At 39.7% G+C, this 24,963-nt stretch overlaps 1 protein-coding gene and 1 pseudogene across 3 annotated transcripts in view; both read left to right on the top strand.

The window, feature by feature from the left end:
* Cds1 (CDP-diacylglycerol synthase 1) overlaps window positions 1-24,963 on the top strand; it is a 63,642-nt gene that overhangs the window by 12,642 nt on the left and 26,037 nt on the right. For all 3 annotated transcript variants that reach the window (XM_090343284.1, XM_090343283.1, XM_090343285.1), the window contains exons 2-4: window positions 3,560-3,687; window positions 11,645-11,741; window positions 21,351-21,448. In XM_090343284.1, coding sequence (XP_090199410.1) covers window positions 3,560-3,687; window positions 11,645-11,741; window positions 21,351-21,448 — 323 coding nt within the window. The remainder of the gene's footprint in view (window positions 1-3,559; window positions 3,688-11,644; window positions 11,742-21,350; window positions 21,449-24,963) is intronic.
* On the top strand, window positions 23,672-24,154 carry LOC150055497 (large ribosomal subunit protein eL21 pseudogene; annotated as a pseudogene).

The following is a 24,963-nucleotide window of genomic DNA, read 5'->3' as shown; positions in this document are numbered from 1 at the left end:
TGCAGTTAGATAAACCATCATCACAATTGAGATAATGAGCAGTGATTTTTACTGCCAAAAGTGTTCTCCTTTTCGTGATTCTCCCCTTATCCTTAGGAAGCAGATCCCCACTGATCTGCTTTTCTGCACTATAAGTTGAATTTACATTTTCTGAAGTTAAAAACAATTTTTTTTTGATGCTGGTACTAGGGCTTGAACTCAGTGCTTGGGCATTGTTCCTTAGATATTTTTGCTCAAAGATGGTGCTATACTGCTTGAGCTATACAGCTCTACATCCGGCTTTTTGGAAGTTAATTGAAATGTGTCTCTCACACTTTCCTGCCTGGGCTGGATTTGAACCAAGATCCTTAGATCTCAGCCTCCTGAGTAGCAAGGATTGCAAGCATGACCCATTGACACCTGGCTTATATATATAAGTTGTTTTTTTTTTTTTTTGCCAGTCCTGAGCTTGAGCTCAGGGCCTGAGCACTGTCCTTGGACTTTCTCAAGGCTAGAGCTCTACCACTTGAGCCTCAGCACCACTTCTGGCTTTTTTCTATGTATGTGATACCGAGGAATTGAACCTGGGTCTTCGTGCATGCTAGGCAGGCACTGTACCACTAGGCCAAACTCCCGGCCCTATATATAGGTTTTTAAAAACCTGTCAAACTATTTCCTAAAGTGGCCATACTGTTTCATATTCCCAATAACTGTGTACAAAAATGATAGTTTTCCCTACCAATTGGCATAGTCATATATATATATGTGTGTGTGTTTTAATTTCAGTTATTCTAGTAGTTGTCTAGTATTATCACACTGAAGTTAATTTCATGTTTTTTGTTTTTTTGCTTTTGAGTCTCTCTCTGTATTGTCCAAAGTGGCTTGAAATTTTTGATTCTCCCATTTTAGCCTCCTTTGTAGATGCACTACAATATGTGCCACCATGCCATTTATTTCCCTAATGACTAATACATCGATCATATTTGTGCTTATTTGCCATCTGGGTATTGCCTTTGGTATAAAGTAGCTATTAAAATATTTGTTCATGTTTTGAGTTAATTTTTTCTTACTGAAATTTATATATTCTAGATATAAGGGCCACTACTAGATATATGATTTGCAAATATCTTTTCCCAGTCTATCATTTGTTTGCTTATCCTCCTAACAGCATCCTTTGAAAATCAGGCATGTTAATGTTGATGAAATTAATATTTGTCATTTTTAATCTAATACCTAATACTGCTGTTGTCATGTTTAAGAAATGGTTTCCTGACCCATTGTCCCAGAGATTTTGTAGGAATTTTAGAGCCCTATGATCTAATTTGATTTAAGTTTTATACATGGTGTGAAGTATGGGTCAGTAATTTTTCAATTTTTCCAGTACCGTTGCAACTTAGTTGAGAATCAGATCGTTATTTATAAGTAAATTATTTCTGGACTACCTCTTCTGTTACTTGGTCACTTAGCAGCTGCCAGTAGATACATTAGCTAGCACCACGCTCTGTTCAACATTATTCTTTTTTTGGGGGGCTCTACTGTGTCCTTGCACATTTATATACATTTCTATGAAAATAATCAAAAGCACCTGTACATTGTTTACTGGGACCAAGTTCAATCCATGGATCACTTTGGAGAGAATGGCAATCTCAGTTTGCCTGCTGCATGGTTAAAATCCAAGCAGAATTACCTAAAGCTGTGAGCTGTGTATACTTGAGTGCCAAGTCTCTGATCTGAGTGATTAGTTATGGGTGACAGCATCGTCTCAGCAGCAGGAAGTAGAGAAGGAGGCATCAGTCTTGGGGTGGGAGCAAAAGATTTCTGTCTGCTTCTGTTGAGTTTCTGACGATGGTACTAGAGGTACCTCACACTCCCTGCATGTGGTGTACTGAAAGTTGGCCATGCAGGTTTGTGGTGAAGAAAGAGTTGGAAAGGAAGTGGGCCCAAGCTGGGAGGAAGATTTCAATTATGATCCAGACAAAACACAGTTCCTGGTTTGGATCTTCTAAATGTTAAACACCCAAAGTACTACTTTGTTCTTTCCTCTGATTTTCCTGGTCACATCTGCCATCTTTGTAAAAGAGGAACTATGTAGAAAAGTAAGAGTCCTCACTACTAATTTCTTTTTTTATATATATCTTTTTATTTTTTAATTTTTTGTCGGGGTAATGTTTAGAGGGGTTAGAGTTACACTCACCAGGTAGTAGGTCTTACCACTAATTTCTGAACTTGAGTGATGCTGCCTAAAATGCTAGTATTTTGGAATTATTTTTATTCTATAATTAGAAAGAAATTGAATAAATTTTAAAAATTTGGGTTTCTCTAAGGACATAAAATAGACACCAGAAGCTTAACTGGCATAACTGCAGGAGGAGGCCAGCCTCTGCAGAGGGTGAGGGCTGATGGTCAGGCATTCTGTTCAGATATATTTAATCTAGTCCAGTGCTGCCATTCTTACACAGGTAGAAACCAGGGCCTGTGTTTCCTTGGGTTTGATGATGTGCCTGTTGTTCCACTGATGTGACAGTAGTGGGGGAAATAGCACTGGTGACCTCTACCCCAGTGCTTTCTTTAGTGGCAATGCACCTCAGAGAGCCACTTGCATTGGTCACTGTCTCCCTAATGTCCTCCTACAGTCCTCACCCATCTCCTGCCTGGGCCAATGAAGGTGAAGAGTAATGTGGAAAGGGATTACTGTGCTCCATTGTTCTAGACAACCAAGACTCACTGGCCTGGGCACCTGACCCTGCCCTGCTACCCCTGGGTGGGTACTCTGTGTCTCTTACTAGTCAGCAGTCTGTTCACAGCTGACTCTCAGCAGCCCAGCAGGAATTCCACATGCTGGTTCCATTTGTCATTTTATGAATTCATAACTATTTAGTAAAACAGTTACTATTTGTAAACTAAAAGGTATTGTCATTAGTGAAAACTGAAATAGTCCCATAGGCTGATGTTTTATTTATCAGCCACTTAACAAGGAATTAGAAGACTTGATTTAATAATAATAATAATAATAATAATAATAATAATAATAATAGCTTACCACTTCTTGGAGTTTCCAGAGTCCCTGGTATTATGTTACACTTGTTGTTTTCTGGATGGAGAAGCAGTTAGAAGGAGTGATAGCATTTGCCAAAGCTTTGGAGCTAATGGGGCTGTTTGGTTAAGATTCCTCAATGTTGTCAGAATCTCCACAGAAATGACATCTCCTATTCCAGCAAAATAGCAAAACAATAAACAGATTTTTCTCAATATTTTTCTGATTTAGAAAGCAATTGGAGCTGACTTGTCTTTCATATCGAAATTTTAGCAACAATTATTAAGCTTTCCCTACAAGAACCCATAGGCTTAAATATTGTCAACAAGTTAATAGTTGTTTCTTTGTTTCAGATTATGTTACTGAGTGTGTTTTGCAACACTGGATTTGAACTCATGGGCCTCATGCTTAGTAGGCAGACTCTACTGCTGAGCCCCATCTCCAAGCTTACAAATGAGTTTTTAACACACTGAACCATAAATGGATGCATTTGACAAGCACTGACAAATGATACTAAAGTGATTTTCTTTTTTTAAATGATTTTAGGAAACAGATATTGATGATAGATATGGAGATTTGGATTCCAGAGGCGATTCCGATCTTCCAGAAAGCCCACCAACCTCAGATAGAACCCCTGAGATTCTCCAGAAAGCTCTATCTGGTCTGTCATCAAGGTATGATTGGGTAAAGATGGATGGATCTTGATGTAATGAGATAAACTGTGTGCTATTCTTGGCTTTTCTTAAATTGTAGAACCAGAAAAGGGATTTTGTGGTCACCTAGTAGGGCAGGCTTAGTCCACACAATCCTCCTTCACTTTCTAACCTTGCAGAACATGAGAAATCCGAGTCTGGGCGGGTGACTGAGTAGGGTGTCCTCTCCAAAGGCAGAGATCTGCTTACACCTCAGGTTGCCTTTTCTCATATTCAAACTTTTTTTCACTGTTTATTTTAATTTTAATTTTTCTAAGGATTAATACCATTAAGTTTTTTTTATGGTTTTTGACTATATAAAAATCTTGGGCCAAGTATCTATTTCTAATTGTGGTTTTGTTGTTGTTGAGTTATAATACTTTTTTATTACCTTCTAGGTATTTACCTCTCCAATAACATTGGACTTTTGACAAAGGACATTATAGAGAAGTTTCTGAAATGCCAGACAAATAGTAACCTTTTTTCCTTTAACTGAGTTTAAAATTACTGTCTAAAATTTCATAACACTTTACCACTTTATATTTGTGTTATGTTTTAAAATGCTTTATGGCCATAAAAGTTTAGCTAATTTTATATCATTGTCTTTGTATGCTTTAGTATTGTGAACTATAAAATTTATACAAGTGAAATGAATGTGTTTTATCTAGATTAAATATGTAAAATACTACATATTTTATAGAATTTTGTTTCTCAACATTTTTACTATGTCATACAGGAAGAAAAAGAATTTTAAATCATATCCCAAGAGACAAACAAATACTCATTTTTCTTTCTGCAGCAATGTTGTAAAGTGGGCCAGGTTTGCTGGTGTAGTCTGTAATTCCAACTACTCTGAGGGTGGAGAGGGAAATCCAGGCAAAACATTAGTGAGACCCCGTCTTACTAATAAGGCATATCCAGGCATACATTTATGAGATCTTACCTCCGAGGGCAAGGCGCTCTTCGTGCCTGTAATTCCAGCTACTTGGAAACTGAAGGATTGTATCAAAAGCGTGAGACCCTGTCTTAAAAACAAACCAAAGCAAAAAAGGACTATAGTGTGGCTCAAGAGATAGATCTCATACCTGGGAAAGCCCAGTACTGCCAAAACAAAACCAAAATGTTAAAAAGTTATGTCTGCAGTTATTAGTGTGATTCCCTCTGATCACTGCCTCTCCCCTTAACCCCCCCCCCCACCATTTGATGCTACTTTGTTATGGAACAAAAAAATGCTGGTTGCAACTTCCTCAGTCTTACTCCCCACTTGTCATCACCTGAGGCTAAACACATGTTCCATTTACTAAATTCAACAGAAACCCACTTTTTAGTAAACGTAATGGGAGTTTTTCTTCTTTATTTTGTTATTTAGCCAATGTACAGGGGGAAGTCAAATTCAGCTCAGTTTCTTCTACTTCACATTTTCCGTAGCAAAGGTCACTGGTATCTCCAGATGTGTGGGGCTTTCTCTGCACACGAGCCCACGGGCGGGCAGTTGTGCAGCCACGCCCAGCTGCCCTGTGTGACCCAAATCCATCCTGACACTGTCCCCCTGGAGACAGTGGGCATCCCGTGGAACAGGCTCAGCCCTATACTGTGGCCCCATCACAGACACTAGTCAGAAGTCTGGGCCTACAGAACCTCCCACTGACCAGCTACAAATTGGGGTTCCGCAGCTCCTTCTTATTTTAAAAGAGGTTGTTATAAGCACAGAACTCACAGTCCTCAGGGAAGCGATTTACTGGTTTATCATTCAGAGTATGTTAAACTACACTAAAGGCACAGAGTTGGGGTGCTCCCCTCCTCAGCACGTGGGTGAGCTCTCCTTCACCTTCCTTCTGGACTGTACACATTCTCTGTCCACCTCACCAAACCCCATGGTTCAGAGTTTTAAGAAGACTTCATTGCCTACACAGTGACTGCAGTAGGATCCGCCATGCAGCTGGGAAGTGTACAGAAAGCCAGCAGCAAGACTTACCTATCCAGATCTCTCCTGGCCCCACTTCTTCCAAATTCGGTGTCTTTTCATGTATTCTAGACCGGTTGTATGAAGGGGAATTTCATTTATACATGACAATTGTATACATTTTTTTGCATGTATATTCAATGTATCTGGCTCAATTTTACCCTGTCACTCTCGCCTCTTCTTCTCTTTCTTAAACCATTTCAGCAGGTTTTGTTGTTCTGGTTCAAACAACTTTTTCCCCATTATATTCATTCTCATTTACCCTCTTCACTAGCCTTCTCTCCTTTCACTGGTACCTCTCCTGTCATTCATTTTTAAAATGTATGTTAATGGCACTAATGAGTTTCCATCATGATATTTCAGATGTGGAGTCAGAGGGTCTTTATGGCCTATTATCAGACAAGATGAGTCACAATGTTTCTTTATGGCCAGTTCTGAGACAGAAAGGCAATTGGAATACATTTTTAGTTTCTGTGATCTGCCAAGGGGAAGAGACATTCTAGGTTTCTATGACCTGCCTTGGAGGGAAAAAAGAAGAGCAAATGAAAAGAGGACAGGAGAAGGGGGGACGGGGAGGGAGAGGAGGAAGAAAAGGAGAAAGACTGGAAGAGTGAGAGGGAGAGGGGGAGAAGAGGGAGAGGAAGAGAAAGAGGTTGGTTTACTTAGAAAACAAAGACTAAGGGAAATATGAGTCCAGACTGGATTAAAACTGAAAAATATGTATTATAGCCATATTCCTATATATTGGTGAATTCAGGGACAGTTTTCATCTCTTTAAGCTTGTGAAGAAAACCCTGTCTCTGGCATTAAAAGCATGGCTATCGTTTTACTAGTTCTTGGTCTTCAGTTGTTTCTGTGACCTAATTCACAGATGTTTCTTTGCTTTAAAATTACATTAGGTTTGTTTCAGACCTGAATTTGTGTCAATATTGTGTAATAACAATGCCAAATTCTGCTGTGTCATTCATAATAAGATTGTCATTAGTAAATATTTTTCCTGTAGATAAAAACAATAGCAAATGACAGTTAATAGTACTTACTCAGAATACATAATGTGCTAGAAACCCTTTAAGCACTTTGCATATTTGGATTTAATCTCATAGCCTCAGAATGTGGCAAATAAATGAGCCATGCTCTGAGCCCCGGCATTGTGGCTTTTAAGGCCAGAGTTCTTATCCAGGATTCTTAGTGAGAGAATTCTTTTTCTAAAAACTATCAGTAGAGAGTACAACTCTTTTCATCTCCTCAGGAAACTTTCCTACAGCGATTGCATCTATGTTTATACATTTTTGGCCTCTTTTTAAATCTGATAACCAAAGATAATTAATTGCCAAGGATATATGGATTAAAATCATAATTACTTATGAATATATGAATTGTTGGGGGGTAAAACCTCTGTAAACCTCCTACCAATACATTGATATTGGCAGTACTTTGGTATTGAGTCTCTGAGCCTTTTTCCCTGTACATTATACACATATGTGTTTGCTGTACAAACAGGATCCTGTTGTTGCTATTTTCATTTTCATTCTTTGGCATTATCAAGAAGGATGATCCATTTACATGTTCTTAAATTTGCTTCAGGAAATATATATATATATTGTGTGCGTGTGTGCGTGCGTGCGTGCAAGTGTTAGATATTGAACTCAAGGCCTACCACTTGACTTTACCTATTAAACCACAGCTTCATGTCTGGCTTTTTGCTGGTTAATCTGTGATTAGAGTTTCATAGACTTTGCTGGCTTTGAACTGCAATCACTTGAGTGGTTAGGATCACAGGCATGAGCCACTGGCACCTGGCTTCAGAAAAATTTTAATGCCTAAGTGCTATGCCTATAGTCATAGTGTATTCAGCTGATCATCTAGTGCAGGCCAGTTACTTTATTTGTACTTTTATATTCATAATAGAATATATCTCTCTATTAAACAGTTTTCCTAACTTTTTGTTTTTAAATCTACAGTTATTTCCTGAAGTATAAACTCTGAAAAAGGACATTGCTTATTCACGTTTTATGCCTATGCTTTGTCAAGGCTTACTATATGGTACCTCAGAAGAACACATGCTGTTGAAATGCAAAATGGTCTCAAAGGGCTTTGTGTGGTTGTCTAATTGTCTCCATCCATTCCCTGGCCTGCATGTGGATCTGTGGAATATTCATTCGCTAGGCAGATTTAGCTCGACCTCTAGAGAGGCTTCTCCATCAGATGTTTAGTAGTGTGTAAAGACATTTTAGGTGGTCATAGAGACCTGCTACTGGCAGCTAGTGGGTAGAGCCAGGGATACCATTGAGTACCTCAGAACAGCCTCACAACACAGAGCCATCTGGCTTCAGATGACCTAGAACAGAGCTAGAGAAACCCTCAAAGGACCTGCATTTAGCCTGCCCGGTACTCTTGAACTTTATAATGCCATCTCCTTTCTCTTAGAGACCTTACATAGTCCTTGTCCACTTCCGCCAAAGGCTGATAGATGACCTTACTCCAGACTCCTCTTTTCTGTCAGGTAGTCACTGAGACCATGTTTCCTCTAGAAGGGTGCCTCTGGGTCCTCATTCTTTTCTTTTTTCTTTTTCTTTCTTTTTTTTTTGTCATCAGTTATGGGACTCGAACTCTGGGCCTGGGCTTTGTCCCTGAGCTCTTCAGCTCAAGACTACCACCCTACCCCTTGAGCCACAGGGCCACTTCCTGGGTCCTCTGGGTCCTCATTCTTGACGGAAGCAAACTGTGGGTGAACCCAAGAGCTTGCTGACTCATGATGCTTGTACCTCTAGGACAACAAATTACTTGTGTTAACTTTGGAAATGGGTTGTAATAGGAAGACATGGGGTACTACAGTGACTTTGTAAACACGATGAAAATGTTCCATTTTTTCTTTTCTTTTCTATACTGGGCATTGACCATGTTTAAGCTAAATATATGTTTTACTGAACTTGATCTCCTCCCTAAGATGCCGGTAGGATGCTGCTTAATGATGTATTTAAAAAACTCCTTTGCAGCTCACATGGGTCTTGGGAATGTTGATTAGAATAAATTCATATAATCCAAATAAGTGTGGCATTTGGGTTTAAAGACTGGGACCTAAAATCAAGGGTCTTTCTAATGTGATTATTGTAGCAAAGGAATAAAGGTTTTTGAACTAAAAACCATATGGTTCTCTGGATTTTAGTTGCAGTGGTCCCTCTCCACTCTGAGTTTAGTGCTTCATCCTTGGAAGATGATATTTGGTTAAAAGATGCTATGTGTTTGAATATATTTCCCCAATTTCCTGCATGTGGGGCTTAATCTCCAGGATAACCATGCTGAGGAGTGAGGCCTGAGTAGAGAGCAGGTAGGACCTGAGGGCAGAGCCCTGGAGAGTCCGTTGCTGTCATTGATACCAGGGTGGGAAAGTTATGAGAACATCCTGTGGTAAAATTGAGCCTACCCCTTCTTGCTGGCTCATGTTCTTTTCCTCTGATCCTCTACTATGGGGTGACACAGCAGCTGCACTCAGTGCCACAGGGGACACAGGACTTAGCACCAGTAGCACTACAAAAATACATCTCCTTCTAGGTATTAAGTTATAATGGCAGAACATGGGTTAATGTGTTGTTTAAGTGTGTATTAGTCTTCTGCATGCTTAACTTTGTATTTTGTATTCTCAGAAAATTTGGAGGGGAGCCATTTACCCTAAAAGAAAGAAATGAGTTATGTGATCTTGTTTGGAGGGGAATTATCTGTGTAATAAAAGCCAGCCAGATAGAATGTGTTCCCGAGAATTCAGGTTTTGGTTACCACGGAATTGGGGATGATGTGAGGAGAACAAGTTTCCTATTTAAAACCTCTGATTGTCTACAAATGGCATTCTTTGAAGTTCAAAGCCAAGCATGAGAGGCAACACCTATCTGTGGACTAATTTCTGAAACTTCTGTGTTTCTCTCTGTAAGTCAGGCTTGAGAACCCTGCCATATTCATTCATAAAGGAGGACTAGAGATACTACTAGGTTTCATCTGAGCATGACAGGCTTGTCATTGGTGGCTAGCTTTAAGCCCTTTATTTATCTCTAACTAGCTCTGACTCAGACCACTTTCCTAATCCATTCGTTAATCCATAATCTAAATAGAGCTGTACAGCTGTCAAGAGTTTTGATACTACACCCATCTTTAGTTCAGTTTCGATATTCTGATGAGAACTGTTTGAGTCTGCATATTTTATTAAAGAGTAGAGGGAAACAGTGGAATAAGTTCAATTTTAGTATTTTGTAAAACAAAAAAAACAACTCTTTGCAATGCAGAAAAAAGTGTATGGAATTAATGTTACTTGTTATTCTTAGATCCTTACCTGCAGTAATGACATGATGGAAGGAGTGTTTGAAAATGAAGTGTGTAAACTATGAGGCTGAAGTATGGGGTGTGAATTAGTGGTAATATTACTTGCTTGGCATGCATGAGGTTCTGGGCTTATTAAAGAGAATTGGGAGGGAGAGGCAAGAGAATCACATGGTTAGCCCAGGCAAAATGATGGCTCAAGTGGTAGAATGCCTGCCTAGGAGGCCAAGTCCCTGAGTTCAATTCCCAGTACTGAAAAAAGTAATGGATGATACACTTAGCATTCATGTATTTCAGTGTATGTAAGAAATAGAAAGAAGGGAATATAGCCAGTATTTTATATATGAGGTCAGCTAATAAATCTGCTCCAAAAATGGCAATGAGGAATAAATCACATATGTGTTACTAGATTAAGTTGAATCAACATGTTTTGTAAAAATAATCTACATGAGCTGGGTACCAGTGTCTGACACCTAAAATCCTAGTTATTCAAGAGACTCACAGTTATTCAAGAGGATCACAGTTCAAAGCCAGCTCGGTAGGAAAGTCTGTGAGACTCTTGTCTCTATTTACTCACCAAAAACCCAGATGTAGAGTTATGGATCAAGTGGTAGAGTGCTAGCCTTAAGTAAAACAGCTCAAGGATAGCACCTAGGCCCTGAGTTTAAGGATTAAAAAAAAATAATGTCATAAAAATACTCAAGAAAAATAGGTGATTTAGAAATTGCCCATACAGGTATGTTCAGAATCTATTTTTATTTTGTTGTTGTTGTTGTTTTGTCTTTTGACCCTTAAAGACAAGGTCTTACTATGTTGCTCAGACTGGCTTGGAACTCCTGAGCTTAAGCAATCCCCTTGCCTCATTCTCCCCAAGTAGCTGGGTCTATACAGGTGTGTACTACCACACCTGGCCTTGAAATCATAAGATGATGTGGAGGTTCTCTCTACGTATTAGGATCATTCTGGATATTTCACTTGGGTTATTTGTAGGGCATATTGGGAATTAAATCAGAGGTTCCTGGTTTGGGGTGGGGCTGAATGCTGTTGAGTTCCTCACACCTCACAGCAAAGGGTTGAGAGAACGTGAGCAGAGTAGGATTTGGTGTTGTGCATCCATGGGAATGCTGTGCCCTTGGGAACAAGGAAAGGTGAAGGCAAGAAGCAGGCAGCATCTGAAGAAAGCTCTGCCCTTGCTGTGATCCGAGCTTACTCTCAGGGCCCAGACTCCAGCACCGGCATCACCATGTTGCCCATTCTCAGTTCCCTGGTAGCTTTTGCTACTATTGCTGCTCAACAGGTTGTGCCATCTCTGCCACCTCGTTAAATCACTGGTGTTATCATCTGCCCTCCTAAGGGACCGAGCCCCACCCTGAAGGACTTTGTCCCCTTCACGTTGGTCCCTGGTGGGAAGTGTCCCTTCTCTCTCATCCACCCCTCCTCACAGTTAGCATAAAGGACTTTCTGTCTTCCGCTGGCATAATTTACATTTTTAATCTCGCTCTCAGTGAGTGCCTGCTCTTGGTGTTGTCGTTATACAGTGGGAGGCGGGGACTCTTGAAGAGTAGTGAGGAAAAAAATCCTATAGCTTAAAAGTCAACACTGAATCCAGACCAAATACAAATCTGTAAAATCACAATAAATTCTAACTCTCAAATACTTTCTTTGCAGATGGAAAAATTGGTGGATCCGTGGAATCGTGACTCTAACTATGATTTCCTTGTTCTTCCTGATTATCTCCATGGGGTCCTTCATGCTGATGCTTCTGGTAAGTGGTGGCCATTTTTCCCACGTGTTTTGCTTCGTTCTCCAACATTTAGCCAGGACCAAGGTAAGCTGAGCATGTAATAAAGAAGAAAAAAAGATAACCTAAGACTCAGTGAGAACAAATTTAGTTCTTTAAGTATTTCCTAGTTCATGAAATTATCTGGGTTCATCTTTTCTGTTTGCAAAATGGCCATTGTGTCTGTTGGGCAGAGACCAAACTATTCATGATTGACAGCCCCAGCTGAGCTCACCCACGTGCATGCTGGGTATGGCAGAAATGCACACACAACTCTTAGGAGGAACTTGTGTAATATCCAAGGCATTCAGGCATCCAGATGCCAGAGCAGTGTGGCAGATGGGAGGGATAAGTCCTCTGGCAAACATGTGGGGAGAAGAGATTGAGGGAGACAAGGAAGAAGGAAGGGCTTCCAGACCAGAAGCCTAGGCCAATTCCTGATGAGTAGACAGGGAAGGCTGCAATTATATGTATAAACCACGGCATTCTGCCTGTTCTCACTTTATCCCACTTCTGCTAATGTAGCCTCTTGCTATATACTCATTTTGTTGCTCTCTGGCTGTTCCTGACCACTTGAAATATGTTTACTCATTTTGCCTCTCCTCCCTGTCCCCCAGTCTTGTTTATAGGTGACAAAACTCATGGGTAGTATGATATGGTTTTCCTTTTTTTATTATTAAAAATATGGTTTATAGTGGAATTAGTCACACAAAAACTCTGTCAACTCATGAAATCATGTGAAGTGGCTATCAGAAAGACCACAGCTTCCTTATCTTTTTAGTAGTTTTATACTTCTTCAGAGTATTATAATGAAGGTAAGAAATAATTGAGCCAGAATCTGGTAGCTCATACCTATAATCCTAGCTACTCAGAAGGCTGCACTCTGAGAATAGTAGTCCTAAACCAGTGAGGGCAGCAGACTGTGAGACTCTGATCTCCAGCAAAGCGCTAAAAAAGATGGAGTGGAGTTTTGGCTCAAATATTACAGCACTAACCATAAACATAAAAGCTAAGAGACAGAACTCAGGTCCTGAGTTCAAGCCCCAAGACCAGAACTAAAAGAAATTAGCTGGGTGCCAGAAGCTAATGCCTGTAATCCTCGATAGGAGGCTGAGATCTGAGGGTCATGATTTGAACCCAGCTTGGGCAGAAAAAAATCTCTGAGACTCATCTCCACTAAACTATCAAGAAAGCCAGAAGTGGAGCTGTGGCCCGAGTGGTAGAATATTAACCTTGAGTAAAAGGGCTCAGAGACAGCCCCTTGTCCCTGAGTCCACACACACATACACGCACACGTTACTCTCTTCTTTTCATGGATGATATCTTCGAGCACTTTTTCTCACAAAGGAAAAATGAGTAAGGGGTAGGACAGAAAGAAAGCCAAGGATGTCAGTCTGAAAGCCAGGCAGGCAGGCACAGGCAGTATGTGGCAGAGCCTCAGCTCCAGGTGCCAGTCTTTCCAGCGTGCTGGAGAGAGGTGACCCTATGGGTGTGGGCATTGAGGACGCAAGCGTGCTCAGAATGCTTCTCAGTGCAGTGTGATGAGGCAGCCCAGGACTCAGCACAGGGCTGGGGCATGCAGAGATCTTAGGTATGTTGAGGGGAGCCTCATGAGCAGTGCCCAGCTGGCTGGATGCCCCAGAAATAAATGTTTTTCCTTGAGCACTGGGACTTAGATTCTGGGAAAAGAAAGAGGGGTTTGATTCTGGAGGGCCACAGAAGGCATAATGTTTGGGTTTATTTAGAAAAGACCCGATTATTTGCATACATCTCCATCAGAAGAAAACCTTTGTGATTTGATTGAGAGGGAAAAGTGTAGTCACCCACAGTCTACAGGAGAATGGAGCAAGGGGTGGAGGTGGTGACTTCTGGGCCCAGCATGCAGCCCCACGGACACCCCTTGTGCAGGGCAGCGGTGCAGCAAACATCACATGCTAAAGTACAGAATGGACAAAAACAGGCAGCTACCTTGTCCACCTAAGACAACAGTTGAGTCATACTTACTGTTCTTTTTATTGTCACACAGGGGAGGATTTCATTGTTACATCTCCACCTATAAAACAGTAATCTTTATAATGTTTTCCTCATGAAATGTAAACTGCATTTACCACACACTTAAGTTGTTGTTAAATTCAGCAACAGTCTATTGCAGTGTTCTAAGGCAAACCTTGATTAAAAAGCAGTCCTGTGGAAGCCCACAAAGGAGCTAAATAATTCTGCTCCCAGGTGCCTGCAGAGCTTTCTTCCCTCTAGTACAAGTAAACCTGGATCTAGGACACTGCACAAGCAGGTATCTTTGGCATATTGACTTTGGCTGCTTGGCAAGCTCCCCTGGGAGCAGGTTGTGTTTTTTTTTTTTTCTAAACTACATAATTGAGTGCATTAATGAGGGCAAGAGTCTGTGAATAAAGACTCTTGGTTAACTGCTCTTTTAGACAAAATGTAAGACATTTCAAAGTTATTTGTGTGTGCTTTGATTCTGATTTTTAAAAAGAGAATAATAAACCTGTCTAAAGCATTGCGATCTTTTTATTTTTATCTTTTGTTCTACGAAAGGAAAGTATAGTTTCCTTTTTCCTTACAAGTTATTTGTTTTGGTAGGTTAGCATTGAGAATAAAAATATTAAAGGTCTGGCTAAAGTAAATTTGAATTGTTGTTACATATTCCTCCATAAACATACACATGAGAATACAAATGCCATATAAAATATAGCATTTACATATCACATGAAATGATACTTACGTTATTCTCTTAGGAAGATGAATAATACACAGATGGTACTTATCATTATTTTGTTTTCAATTGTTATTTATGTTTATATTACTCATAAGGTCATTTATATTTTGAGAAGTACATGTTATACCTAGTTTGCATTTGCTTCTTAATGTTAGCACTCAGCAGTGACTAACTCAAGGTAGTTTTACTGAGAACTCATTTCTCAGAGATGACATTGCCTGTTAGATGGGGCTCTTATTTCTCCTACTTATGATTCTGTCACTATTATGTTCACAGGGGAGTTAAGCTTTCTAAGTGGTATAGTTACTAAGGCATATTTTCATTTAAAAGCAGAGATTTTCTGCTATAATATCTATGTTCTCTATAACTGTTAAGTCAACACTGTAATTTATTTTCAAAACATGTGTTTCATGAGTCAAAAAAGTATGTTAAAGGGCCAGGAGTTTGGCCTAATGGTAGAGTGCATGAAGACCCGGCCAGGTTTGATTCCTCGGCACCACATACACTGAAAAAAAAAAAAAAGCCAGAAATGGTGCTGTGGCTCAAGTGGTAAAGTTCTAGCCTTGAAAAAGCCCAAGGACAGTGCCCAAACCCTGTGTTCAAGCCCAGGACTGGCAAAAAATGTATGTTAAAACTGTTGTCAAAAGGTGAACATTTTAAAGGACTGGGGTATGGCTCAACAGCAGAACTTGCCTTGTTAGTGCAAGGCCCTCAGATCAAACCTCTGCACTGCCAAATAAAACATTGTAAAAGTTTTGAACATTATCTCCCCTTACCATTAACTACTAAAACCCAATTAGCACTGCCATTTCATCTGTTTTCCTCATCCTTTTTTCTTTAATATGTACTTTTAAAGCCATGTTTGTAATAATACCATAATGAAAATTCCGTGTCCTGCATCTTAAACTGAAGGTGCTGCCAAAAGCTTAGTGGCGGCCTGCCTTCTTTTAAGTACGGGCTTTAATAGAGCCATTTACTTAATGGACCACAGCATGCACTGTGAGTAAGTTCAATAATTGTGCTACTTGTAAACATTCAAATGCCATGGTTTTCTTTACCATGCAATATCCTAAACATATTAGTAATAGCAATATCCTAAACATAGTAGTAAAGAAATAGGTTATACTTTAGCATACAAGATGATTTTCTTTAAGTAGTCTCATATGAAAATAGGCACATTTTCTGTTGTTTTGACTTACAGTTGCTCTAGTAGATGTTCCACACGTTAAAATTTGAACTTGAGTTCTGTCTAGCAGCTATCTTGAGCATCTAGGCACACTGTCTCTCATGCCTTCTTTGGTCTAAGTCTATGTTCCCTTCTCATTCTTATCTCCAACACTTTGGCTTGATGTGAAGTATTCACCTGAAGGCTTGTGTGTTTCATTTAAGGCTTTTTCTCATCTCATAGGTCTAGTGGCTGAAAGGTAATGTGATTGTGAAGGGACTGACTTAACCAGTGGACTGATACTCTTATGGATTTGTAATGTGTTGGCATTATTGATCAGGAACTGATGGAAGCCTTTGGAGGCAGGGACTAGTTAGAGGAAGTAGGTCATGGAGATAAATCTTTCCAGCTCTCGGCCCAGGACCCTTCTGGCTCAGATTTCATGAGGTAAACAGCTCAATTCTACCAGCCCTCTCCACCATGGTGCCATGCCTTACCACTCAACCACAGAGGTGGATCTGTGCCACCACTAACCTCAGAAACCACAGGCCAAAGTAGATCTTTATTCCTTTTATGTGTTTTTGTGAAGTGTTCTGTTTCAGTTCCACCACCTTGGTATCTTGGTATCTTGTGTAACTTGTCCTCCAGCTCACTGAACATCTATCCAGTGGTACTTTATTTCTTGGCCTGCATCACAGTCTCTAGTATTTGACCTACAGTTAACTCTTGCCACACAAGTTGTCCTAGATATTCATGTCAATGCATGCCATTCCACTCCATTGTGCAGTCCTTCATGCTGTGCCATAGCTCTCTGTCCTCACTGCCTCCTTGGTGTTCGAGAAACTCCAGACTACACGTAGCTCCTTTAATATTGCCTCACCCTCACCTGCAAACCTGACCCTTCTCCCTCTAGCAGCTATGCACTCCATATATGCATGCATTCAGCTACTTCACCATATACACTTACTTGTGAGTCTCTTCCTTAATAGGCTATTCTGCTACAAAAACTGGGTGTTGTAGCCAGGTTCGATGGCTCATGCCTGTAATCATAGCTACTCAGGAAGCTGAGATCTAAGGATCATGGTTCAAAGCCAGCCCAGGCACTAAAGTCTGGGAGACTCTTACCTCCAATTAACCACTAAAAAAACAGGAAGTGGCTCTGTGGCTCAAGGAGTAGGGTGATAGGCTTGAGCTGAAGAGCTCAGGGACAGGGTCCAGGCCCAGAGTTCAAGGCCTGTGACCAAACAAAAAAAAAATGGGTATTGTCTATTAGTCCTATGAATTCACAGTAACTATTAAAGTTGGATCTCTAGTATGTGGACTGTTGTTTTTAAGGCTTTTAATACATTAATTTGAGTCAAATAAGTTCTACCAATGTACAGTGATTACATGGAATATCAGTTTCTACATAATCACCTAGCCCAGGATAATATATATGTATTTTAAGGACTTAACACTAATTTCTGAAGTTCTGTTTTCTAAACATTTCCATTTTATCCTTGAAAACTATAATTTATCATATACATGTGCTATTAAAAAATCTGTTTCCTGGGCTGGGATGTAGCTCAGTGGCAAAGCACTTGTGCAATGTCCTGGGTTCGATCCCCAGTACCAAAAAAGAAAAGACAATAAGTATCCCAATGTCATTCTTTAAAGAAATAGAAGAGGCAATTCAAAATTTCATATGGAATAATAAAAGACCCCGTACAGCAAAAACAATTCTTAGCAGAAAGAACAGCACAGGAGGAATTTCAGTTCCAAACTTTAGACTCTATTACAGAGCTATAATTATCAAAACAGCTTGGTACTGTTTGACAAGGGAGCCAAAAAAATAGAAAGGAAGAAAGATAGCCTCTTCAACAAGTGGTACAGGCAGAACTGGTTAAGCATCTGCAGAAAAATAAAGCTGGATCCTTCTTTGTCACCCTGCACTAGAATTAACTCCAAATGGATCAAAGACCTGGAGGTAAAAGCTGACACACTGAAAACTTTACAAGAAGGAATAGGAGATACTATAGGCCTCCTTGGCACAGGTCGAAACTTTCTTAATAAGACCAAGAATCACAACAAATCAGAGAAAGGCTGGATAAGTGGGACTGCATTAAACTGCAGAGCTTTTGTATGGCAAAGGACATAGCTAGTAAATTAATTAGGAAGCCTACAGAGTGGGAGATCTTCACCAACCATACAATGGACAAAGGCCTCATATCTAAAATATATCAACAGCTCAAAAAATTGAATCAATCCAAAGCAAATCTCCAAAGTAACAACCATCCCATTAAAAAATGGGCCAAAGACTTAAAGAGAGTCTTCTCTGAAGAAGAAACAAAAATGGCCTATAGACACATGAAGAAATGCTCAAAGTCTCTGCTCATAAAAGAAATGCAAATCAAAACAACTCTAAGATTCCACCTCACTCCAGTTAGAATGACCAGGATCAAGAAAACTAATAACAACAGATGCTGGAAGGGATGTGGCCAGGAGGGATCACTACTACACTGTTGGTAGGAGTGCAAACTCATTCAACCACTATGGAAAGCAGTATGGCAGTTCCTCAAAAGACTAAACATATTGCTCCCCTAGGACCCAGCAATTCCACTACTTGGCATTTACCCAATGGTCCAGAAACAAGGACATACTAAATCCACCAGCACAACAATGTTCATTGCAGCACTATTTACCATAGCAAAGATATGGAACCAACCTAGATGTCCCTCAGTTGATGAATAGATCAACAAGATGTGGTATTTGTACACAATGGAATTCTATGCTGCTGTCAGAAAGAATGACATTGCCCCATTTGTTAGGAAATGGAAAGACTTAGAAAAAATCATATTAAGTGAAGTAAGCCAGACTCAAAGGAACTTAAGCTCAATGGTTTCCCTCATTTGTCATAATCAGTAGAAACCTTGGGCTCTCCTAGGAGAGATTTGCAATAGAGCAAAACCTTGATACAAAAGGCCATATAGTATGAAGCTAAATGAAAGGACCTCTAGGATATAGAAACATAAGCCATATAATCAATGATTGTTGTCCTTAAGGTACTATGTTATCTCTCATCTCTTTTGCTGTCCCTTGGTTATCTCATATTGTTACAGTATCTCACTTTGTTACCTGATATATCGGATATATTTGTATTTGGTTATTTGAAATTGGATAGGGAAGGGGGGAAAACAAAATGAGGGGTGGGGGTGGGGGGTGAGGGAAATGGGGACCAAGACAGGTGAAAGGGTATCAATGTATGTGAATTAATGCACCTTCTATCTGGCAAATATCATGTAACCCTTCTATTAATTACAATAAAAATATATGAAAAGAAAAAAAAGAAAAAAAATATGTTTCCTTCCTCTCAGCAAAATACCATTTATGCCGCTAATGGCTACTGTGTAAAATGTGTTCATGGAAATTGTATCTCTTTATTTAAAATTTTTTTTCCCAGTCATGGGCTTGAGCTCAGGGCCTGAGCACTGTCCTTGGACTTTCTCAAGGTTAGAGCTCTACCACTTGAGCCTCAGCACCACTTCCGGCTTTTTTCAATGTATGTGGTACCGAGGAATCGAACCCGGGTCTTCATGCATGCTAGGCTCTTTGGTTCTATAGGGAGTATGACCTTGCCATTTTCTCTTGGCATTGAGCATTATCCCCATTCTAGGATTCTTTTTTTTTTTTTGAAAAAAATGTCTTTTAATATTTTAAATACAAAGATTATTAGAGGAAGAACATTTAAATATGTACCCTTGTCTTTTATATTACAACACAATGCTTAGTATATTCTTCATTATATTCTAGTAAAATACTGCTATATCATGTAGCTAAGAGGCACATGTATTTTTTTAAGAATATGATTGATTGAGCATGTCATAAATATAATGGGGGGAAAAGGTAGCCTAAACTCCTGAATTGAAGCCTTGGAGATGTTTATTTGTGAAATAATAGAAATCCCAGAGTATGTTCTCAAACATGAATCTGATAAGCTTTCTCTGTAAAGGAGCAGATAGCAAATATTTTAAACATGAATAGTTGCAAAAAGTTCTGTCACTCAATCCTTGAAAAATTAAAAAAAAATGATTCTCTCTTCACTCAGAGGTCTAGATACAATGCAGATATTGGAAGGTTCTGCTGTGATCACACAGATACTATCCTCTTAGTTCATGATAATAAGTATACATGATGCTTTTTGCTCCTTGAGCTTTGAATTGATTTCAGTCAAGCTTCAAAATCACTCTCACCCAGATAAGAGAATGCAGTAGTGTGAAGGACTACTAAAGTATAGCACTGATATTCTACTTACTTACTGCACATAGACATAGGACAGTGTATAAACAGAACTGTATGAACACTATTAGTTGTCTGAGCATCTGAATTAGGGAAAATGCTTGTGATTTTCCCTGGTAGCATTACTTTGATTGTCTAGAATCGTCTAGCTCTGGAGGTAGCACAGCAGGGAGAATGAAAGATTATTCCTAATTCCTGAGTGACTACTTAGGAGGTGTTTTAACTCTTTGTTTAGCTCTTCGTTTGATGTAATCTTTATTTTTGTTATATGTCAAAACGTGGGGAGACTATCAGTCTACCTATGTATGTATATGCTCATTTACATGTATGTCCAAGTCCATATATACGAATATACACAAACTTCCATGTGTGATAATTTTGGTAACTCATAGAGACAAAAGTAGAAAAATAATATTTGGACATAGTACTATAATCTCAGCACTTTGGATATGGAGGCATAAGTATCATCAATTGGAGGATAGCTTGAGCTATATACCTATCTCATAAACAGATGAACAATTATGCCAAGAAAGACAAAAACAAAAAAGGAAAAAATACAAATTGAATACAAATAGTATCCATCTTAAAAGACAGTAATGGAAATGAAACTTGTATGTGTGTGTGTGGGGGGAATCATGGGGTTTGAACTCGGCCTGGGCACTGTCCCTGAGCTCTTCAGTTCAAGGCTATTGCCCTACCCCTGGACCTGGGTGTTGTCCCTGAGCTCTTTGGCTCAAGGCTACCACCCTACCCTTGAGCCAAGACCCACTTCCCATTTTCTAGAGATTAATTGGAGATAAGAGTCTCAGGTCCTTTTTTGCCAGGGCTGGCTTTGAACCTTGATCCTCAAATCTCAGCTTCCTGAGTAGCTAGAATTACAAGGGTGAGCCACTGTGCCAGTGGAAATGAATTTTTTTTTTTGCCAGTCCTGGGCTTGAGCTCAGGGCCTGAGCACTGTCCTTGGACTTTCTCAAGGCTAGAGCTCTACCACTTGAGCCTCAGCACCACTTCCGGCTTTTTTCTATATGTGGTACCAAGGAATCGAACCTGGGTCTTCATGCATGCTAGGCAAGCACTTTAACCACTAGGCCAAACTCCAGGCCCTGGAAATGAAATTTTGATAATGAAATTATCCTAAATTTTGATAATAAATTAACCCCTAAATTCTAAACTCTGTCACCCCCTTCCTTTTTGGGAAATATTTATCAAACCTTTATGAATAAAATAGCATTTTCTTTACCCTTCATAGAATTTCATGTAGTTTTAGAGATATTGAATATTTTATTTTTGCTACTGCCATTTAGAAGAATTAAAGAGTGGATCGAGATATTTCTAAGATGTGACACAAAGTTTTCTTTTAATGATTAAAGACAAATGTAAACAATGAGAAAGATATTTGTGTCTATTTTGGTTTCAGGTTCTGGGCATACAAGTGAAATGCTTCCATGAAATTATCACTATCGGCTACAGAGTCTATCATTCTTATGATCTGCCATGGTTTCGAACACTGAGCTGGTAAGTAAACCTGAAAAGGTTTCAGAGATGCAAATTTCTAAAGTTTGCAAGAGAAACATCCTGGTCAGCCTATGTACACTCAGTTCATGTTATATTTTTGTTTTGAGGAAAACTAGATGAAAAGAATGTGGTGTTTTCAGTGGAATTCTATTCTGCCATCAGAAAGAATGACATGGCCCCATTTGTAAGGAAATGGAAAAACTTGGAAAAAAATCATAGTAAGTGAAGTAAGCCAGACCCAAAGGAACGAAGGCTCAGTGGTTTCCCTCATTTGTCATAATTAGTACATACCCACGACTCTCCTAGTAGAGGATTACAATAGCTCAAAATCTAGATACATAAAGCCATATAGGATGAGACTAAGTGAAAGGGTCTCTACGATATGGAAACAAGAGCTTTATCTTGAGTGATTATTGATCTTAATATACTAGGTTATTTCTCTTTTTTTGCCCTTTGGTTAATCTCATATTGTTACTATATCTTTGTTACCTGGTGTATTGTATATATGTTTATTTGTTTAGTTGAAATAGGAAAGGGAAGGGAGGAAAACAAGATGATTGGGAGGAAGTGGGGGGAAGGATATGGGGACAAAAACATGAGATGGGGTATCAATGTGTGAGACGTGATTCACCTACTACCTGGTGAATGTAACTGTAACCCTTCTATACATTATCCTGAGAATAAAAACTAAAGTAAAAATAATTTTAAAAAAGAATGTGGAGGCCAAGAGTTTGGCCTAGTGGTAGAGTGCTTGCCTAGCATGCATGAAGACCTGGGTTTGATTCCTTGATACCACATACATAGAAAAAAACAGAAGTGGTGTTGTCGCTCAAATGGTAGAGCTCTAGCCTTCAGAAAGCCCAAGGACAGTGCTCAGGCCCTGAGTTCAAGGCCCAGGACTGGCCAAAAAAATGTGGTGTTTACCATTCTCACTGCTATGCAGCCCTTTCCCTAGCTCCTCTCTCCATTCTTAGGGACACTTAGTGTATGATGAATGTATATTCGTGTGTCTCGCATTGTCTGTCTTTTAAAAGAATAGGAATGTATCAGGCATTTTTATGGTCATAATTTATATGGTTAGTTATAATCTTAAATTTCTCATCAAATGATGCAATATAAAATGTTTTATTTACAAGTGTATGTTAACTTATAAAAATCACCTTTTTTTTTTTTGTTTGGTCTGTCATGTGGCTTGAACTCTGGGCTTCAGTGCTGTCCCTGAGCTCTTCAGCTCAAGGCTAGCACCCTACCCCTAGAGGTACAGCACCACTCCCCGTTTTCTAGTGGTTAATTGGAGATAAGAATCTCAGGACTTCTGTGCCCAGGCTGGCTTTGAACCATTATCCTCAGATCTCAGCTTCCTGATTAGCTAGGATTACAGGCGTGAGCTACCAGTGCCCAGCTACCAACTAATTTTTAACATTTAAAGTTTTATATCTTTTTAGTGTATGTGTATGTGTGTGTGTTTGTGGGGGAATCTGCTACCTAGGCTGGAACTCCAGCCCTGGGCACTGTCCCTTAGCTTTTTCACTCCAGGCCAGCACTCTCCAGTGGGCACCACAGCTCCACTTCTTTGGATAGAATTCCCTGCCTTTGGGCTGGCTTTCACCTCAATTATCAGATATTGGCCTCCTGAATGCAGAATTACAGGTTTGAACAACTAGCACCCAGATAAAGTTCTATATCTTTATTTTTTTTCATATACTAAGCCAGGTATGGCGGTTTATGTCTCTAATCCCAGCTAGTCAGGAGGTAGTAGCAGAAGAATTGTGAGTTGTAACCTAGACCAAGAGAAAGAGTGATCCTGTCTCAGAAACGAAGGTATAAAATAAAAGGCCTGGCAACATAGCTTAGTAGTAGAATGCTTCTCTAAAGTGTGGAAATCCCTAGGCTTCATTCCCCAGTACTTCAAGAAACAAACAGTCCATTCCCCCAACTTTTATGTTTTTATAGCTATTAAGACATTGACCAGAAAATATATTAGTCATTCATAGTATCCTAATTCAGGATTTTGTGTTAGCTTATTAGTTATTCAATGAGGGTTTCCTGCAAGCATACAGTGTACTGGGGCCAAACCCACCTCTCCCATCATTTTCCCTTTTAACATAATTGTCTTCCTTGTATTGGCTGAGAAACTACTTTTGAGGTTTAGAATAATAATTTTTTAAAATTTCTTGATTTTACCTTTTGGCCGGAACTGCCATCTTCCAGTAATTTGCCAGAATGACCAACACAAAGGGAAAGAGGAGAGGTACCCAGTACATGTTCTCTAAGCCCTTCAGGAAACATGGAGTTGTTCCTTTGGCCACATATATGAGAATCTACAAGAAGGGTGATATTGTAGACATCAAGGGAATGAGTATTGTTCAAAAAGGAATGCCCCATAAATGTTATCATGACAAAACTGGAAAGGTCTACAGTGTTACCCAGCATGCTGTTGACATTGTTGTGAACAATTAAGTTAAGGACAAGGTACTCGCCAAGAGGATTAATGTGCGTATTGAGCATATTAAGCACTCTAAGAGCCGAGATAGCTTCCTGAAATGGGTGAAGGAAAATGACCAGAAAATGAAGGAAGCCAAAGAGAAAGGAACCTGCCTTTAACTGAAGCACCAGCCTGCTCCACTCAGAGAAGTACACTTTGTGAGAACCAACGAGAAGGAACCTGAGTTATTGGAACCTATCCCCTATGAATTCATGGCCTAAGAGATGTAAAAGAATAAAGACCTATGGACTGATTTTGGCCATGCTTGATTTTTTTTTTCTTCTAGCAGATATTCCTGAGTGGGGGGGGGTGTCAAATAGATAAAATAATTGGAGAAAATTAAGTGGTAAACCATGTAGTATTGATTCTCAGTGTAGAGAAAGAAAGTGGAAATCAAGATGGGCTCCTCTAAGCCTGGCATTGTGATGCCCACTCTGTAAACCTGCACTGCAGAGAGCAAAACAGGAAGGTAGTAGGTATGCTGAGCTACATAGACTCTGTCTCAAGCACAGTGGGTGTGGCTATCTAGAGAAGCTGTATATTGCTTCACAGAAGAGGTAAGATACACATGCACTCAGAGACAAGATTTGGTAGAAAAGATTTTTTCTGGGTTAGAGAAACAGGACCCACTGTACCTAGATGTGGGCTAGAGACATGTAGCAGCAACTGCAGATGGTGAGATATTGCATGTTCTCCTGATTATGGGACACTATCTGGGCATTGGGTTGTTGGGCTAGACTACACCCTGATTAGCCCTACAGAGTTGTCAAAGTCAGTTTAGGAAAGAGCCATGAACCAGTTGATTGTATGAGACCATTTGCCCCGGATTTGGGGAATTGGTGGGATTAGTTCCACCTATCAGAACCAGAGGTTTGGGAACCCACCTTTCTCTTTACTGCCCTTTTGTTGAAGAGGCACCAAGGAGCTCCCAGATTGTTTCCTATCCTTCTGGCCCCTATAAGCAACCATCAGCATAATCTCCTTGGGCTCAACCTGTGTGAGAAAGGTCCCAGAACCTGTGAAAGCTGGG

Source organism: Megascapheus bottae, chromosome 13, assembly GCF_031878675.1.
Source record: "Megascapheus bottae isolate mThoBot1 chromosome 13, mThoBot2.hap1, whole genome shotgun sequence".
Lineage (NCBI taxonomy): Eukaryota > Metazoa > Chordata > Mammalia > Rodentia > Geomyidae > Megascapheus > Megascapheus bottae.
Note: the sequence above shows the minus strand (reverse complement) of the source record. Positions and strands in the feature narration are given on the sequence as shown.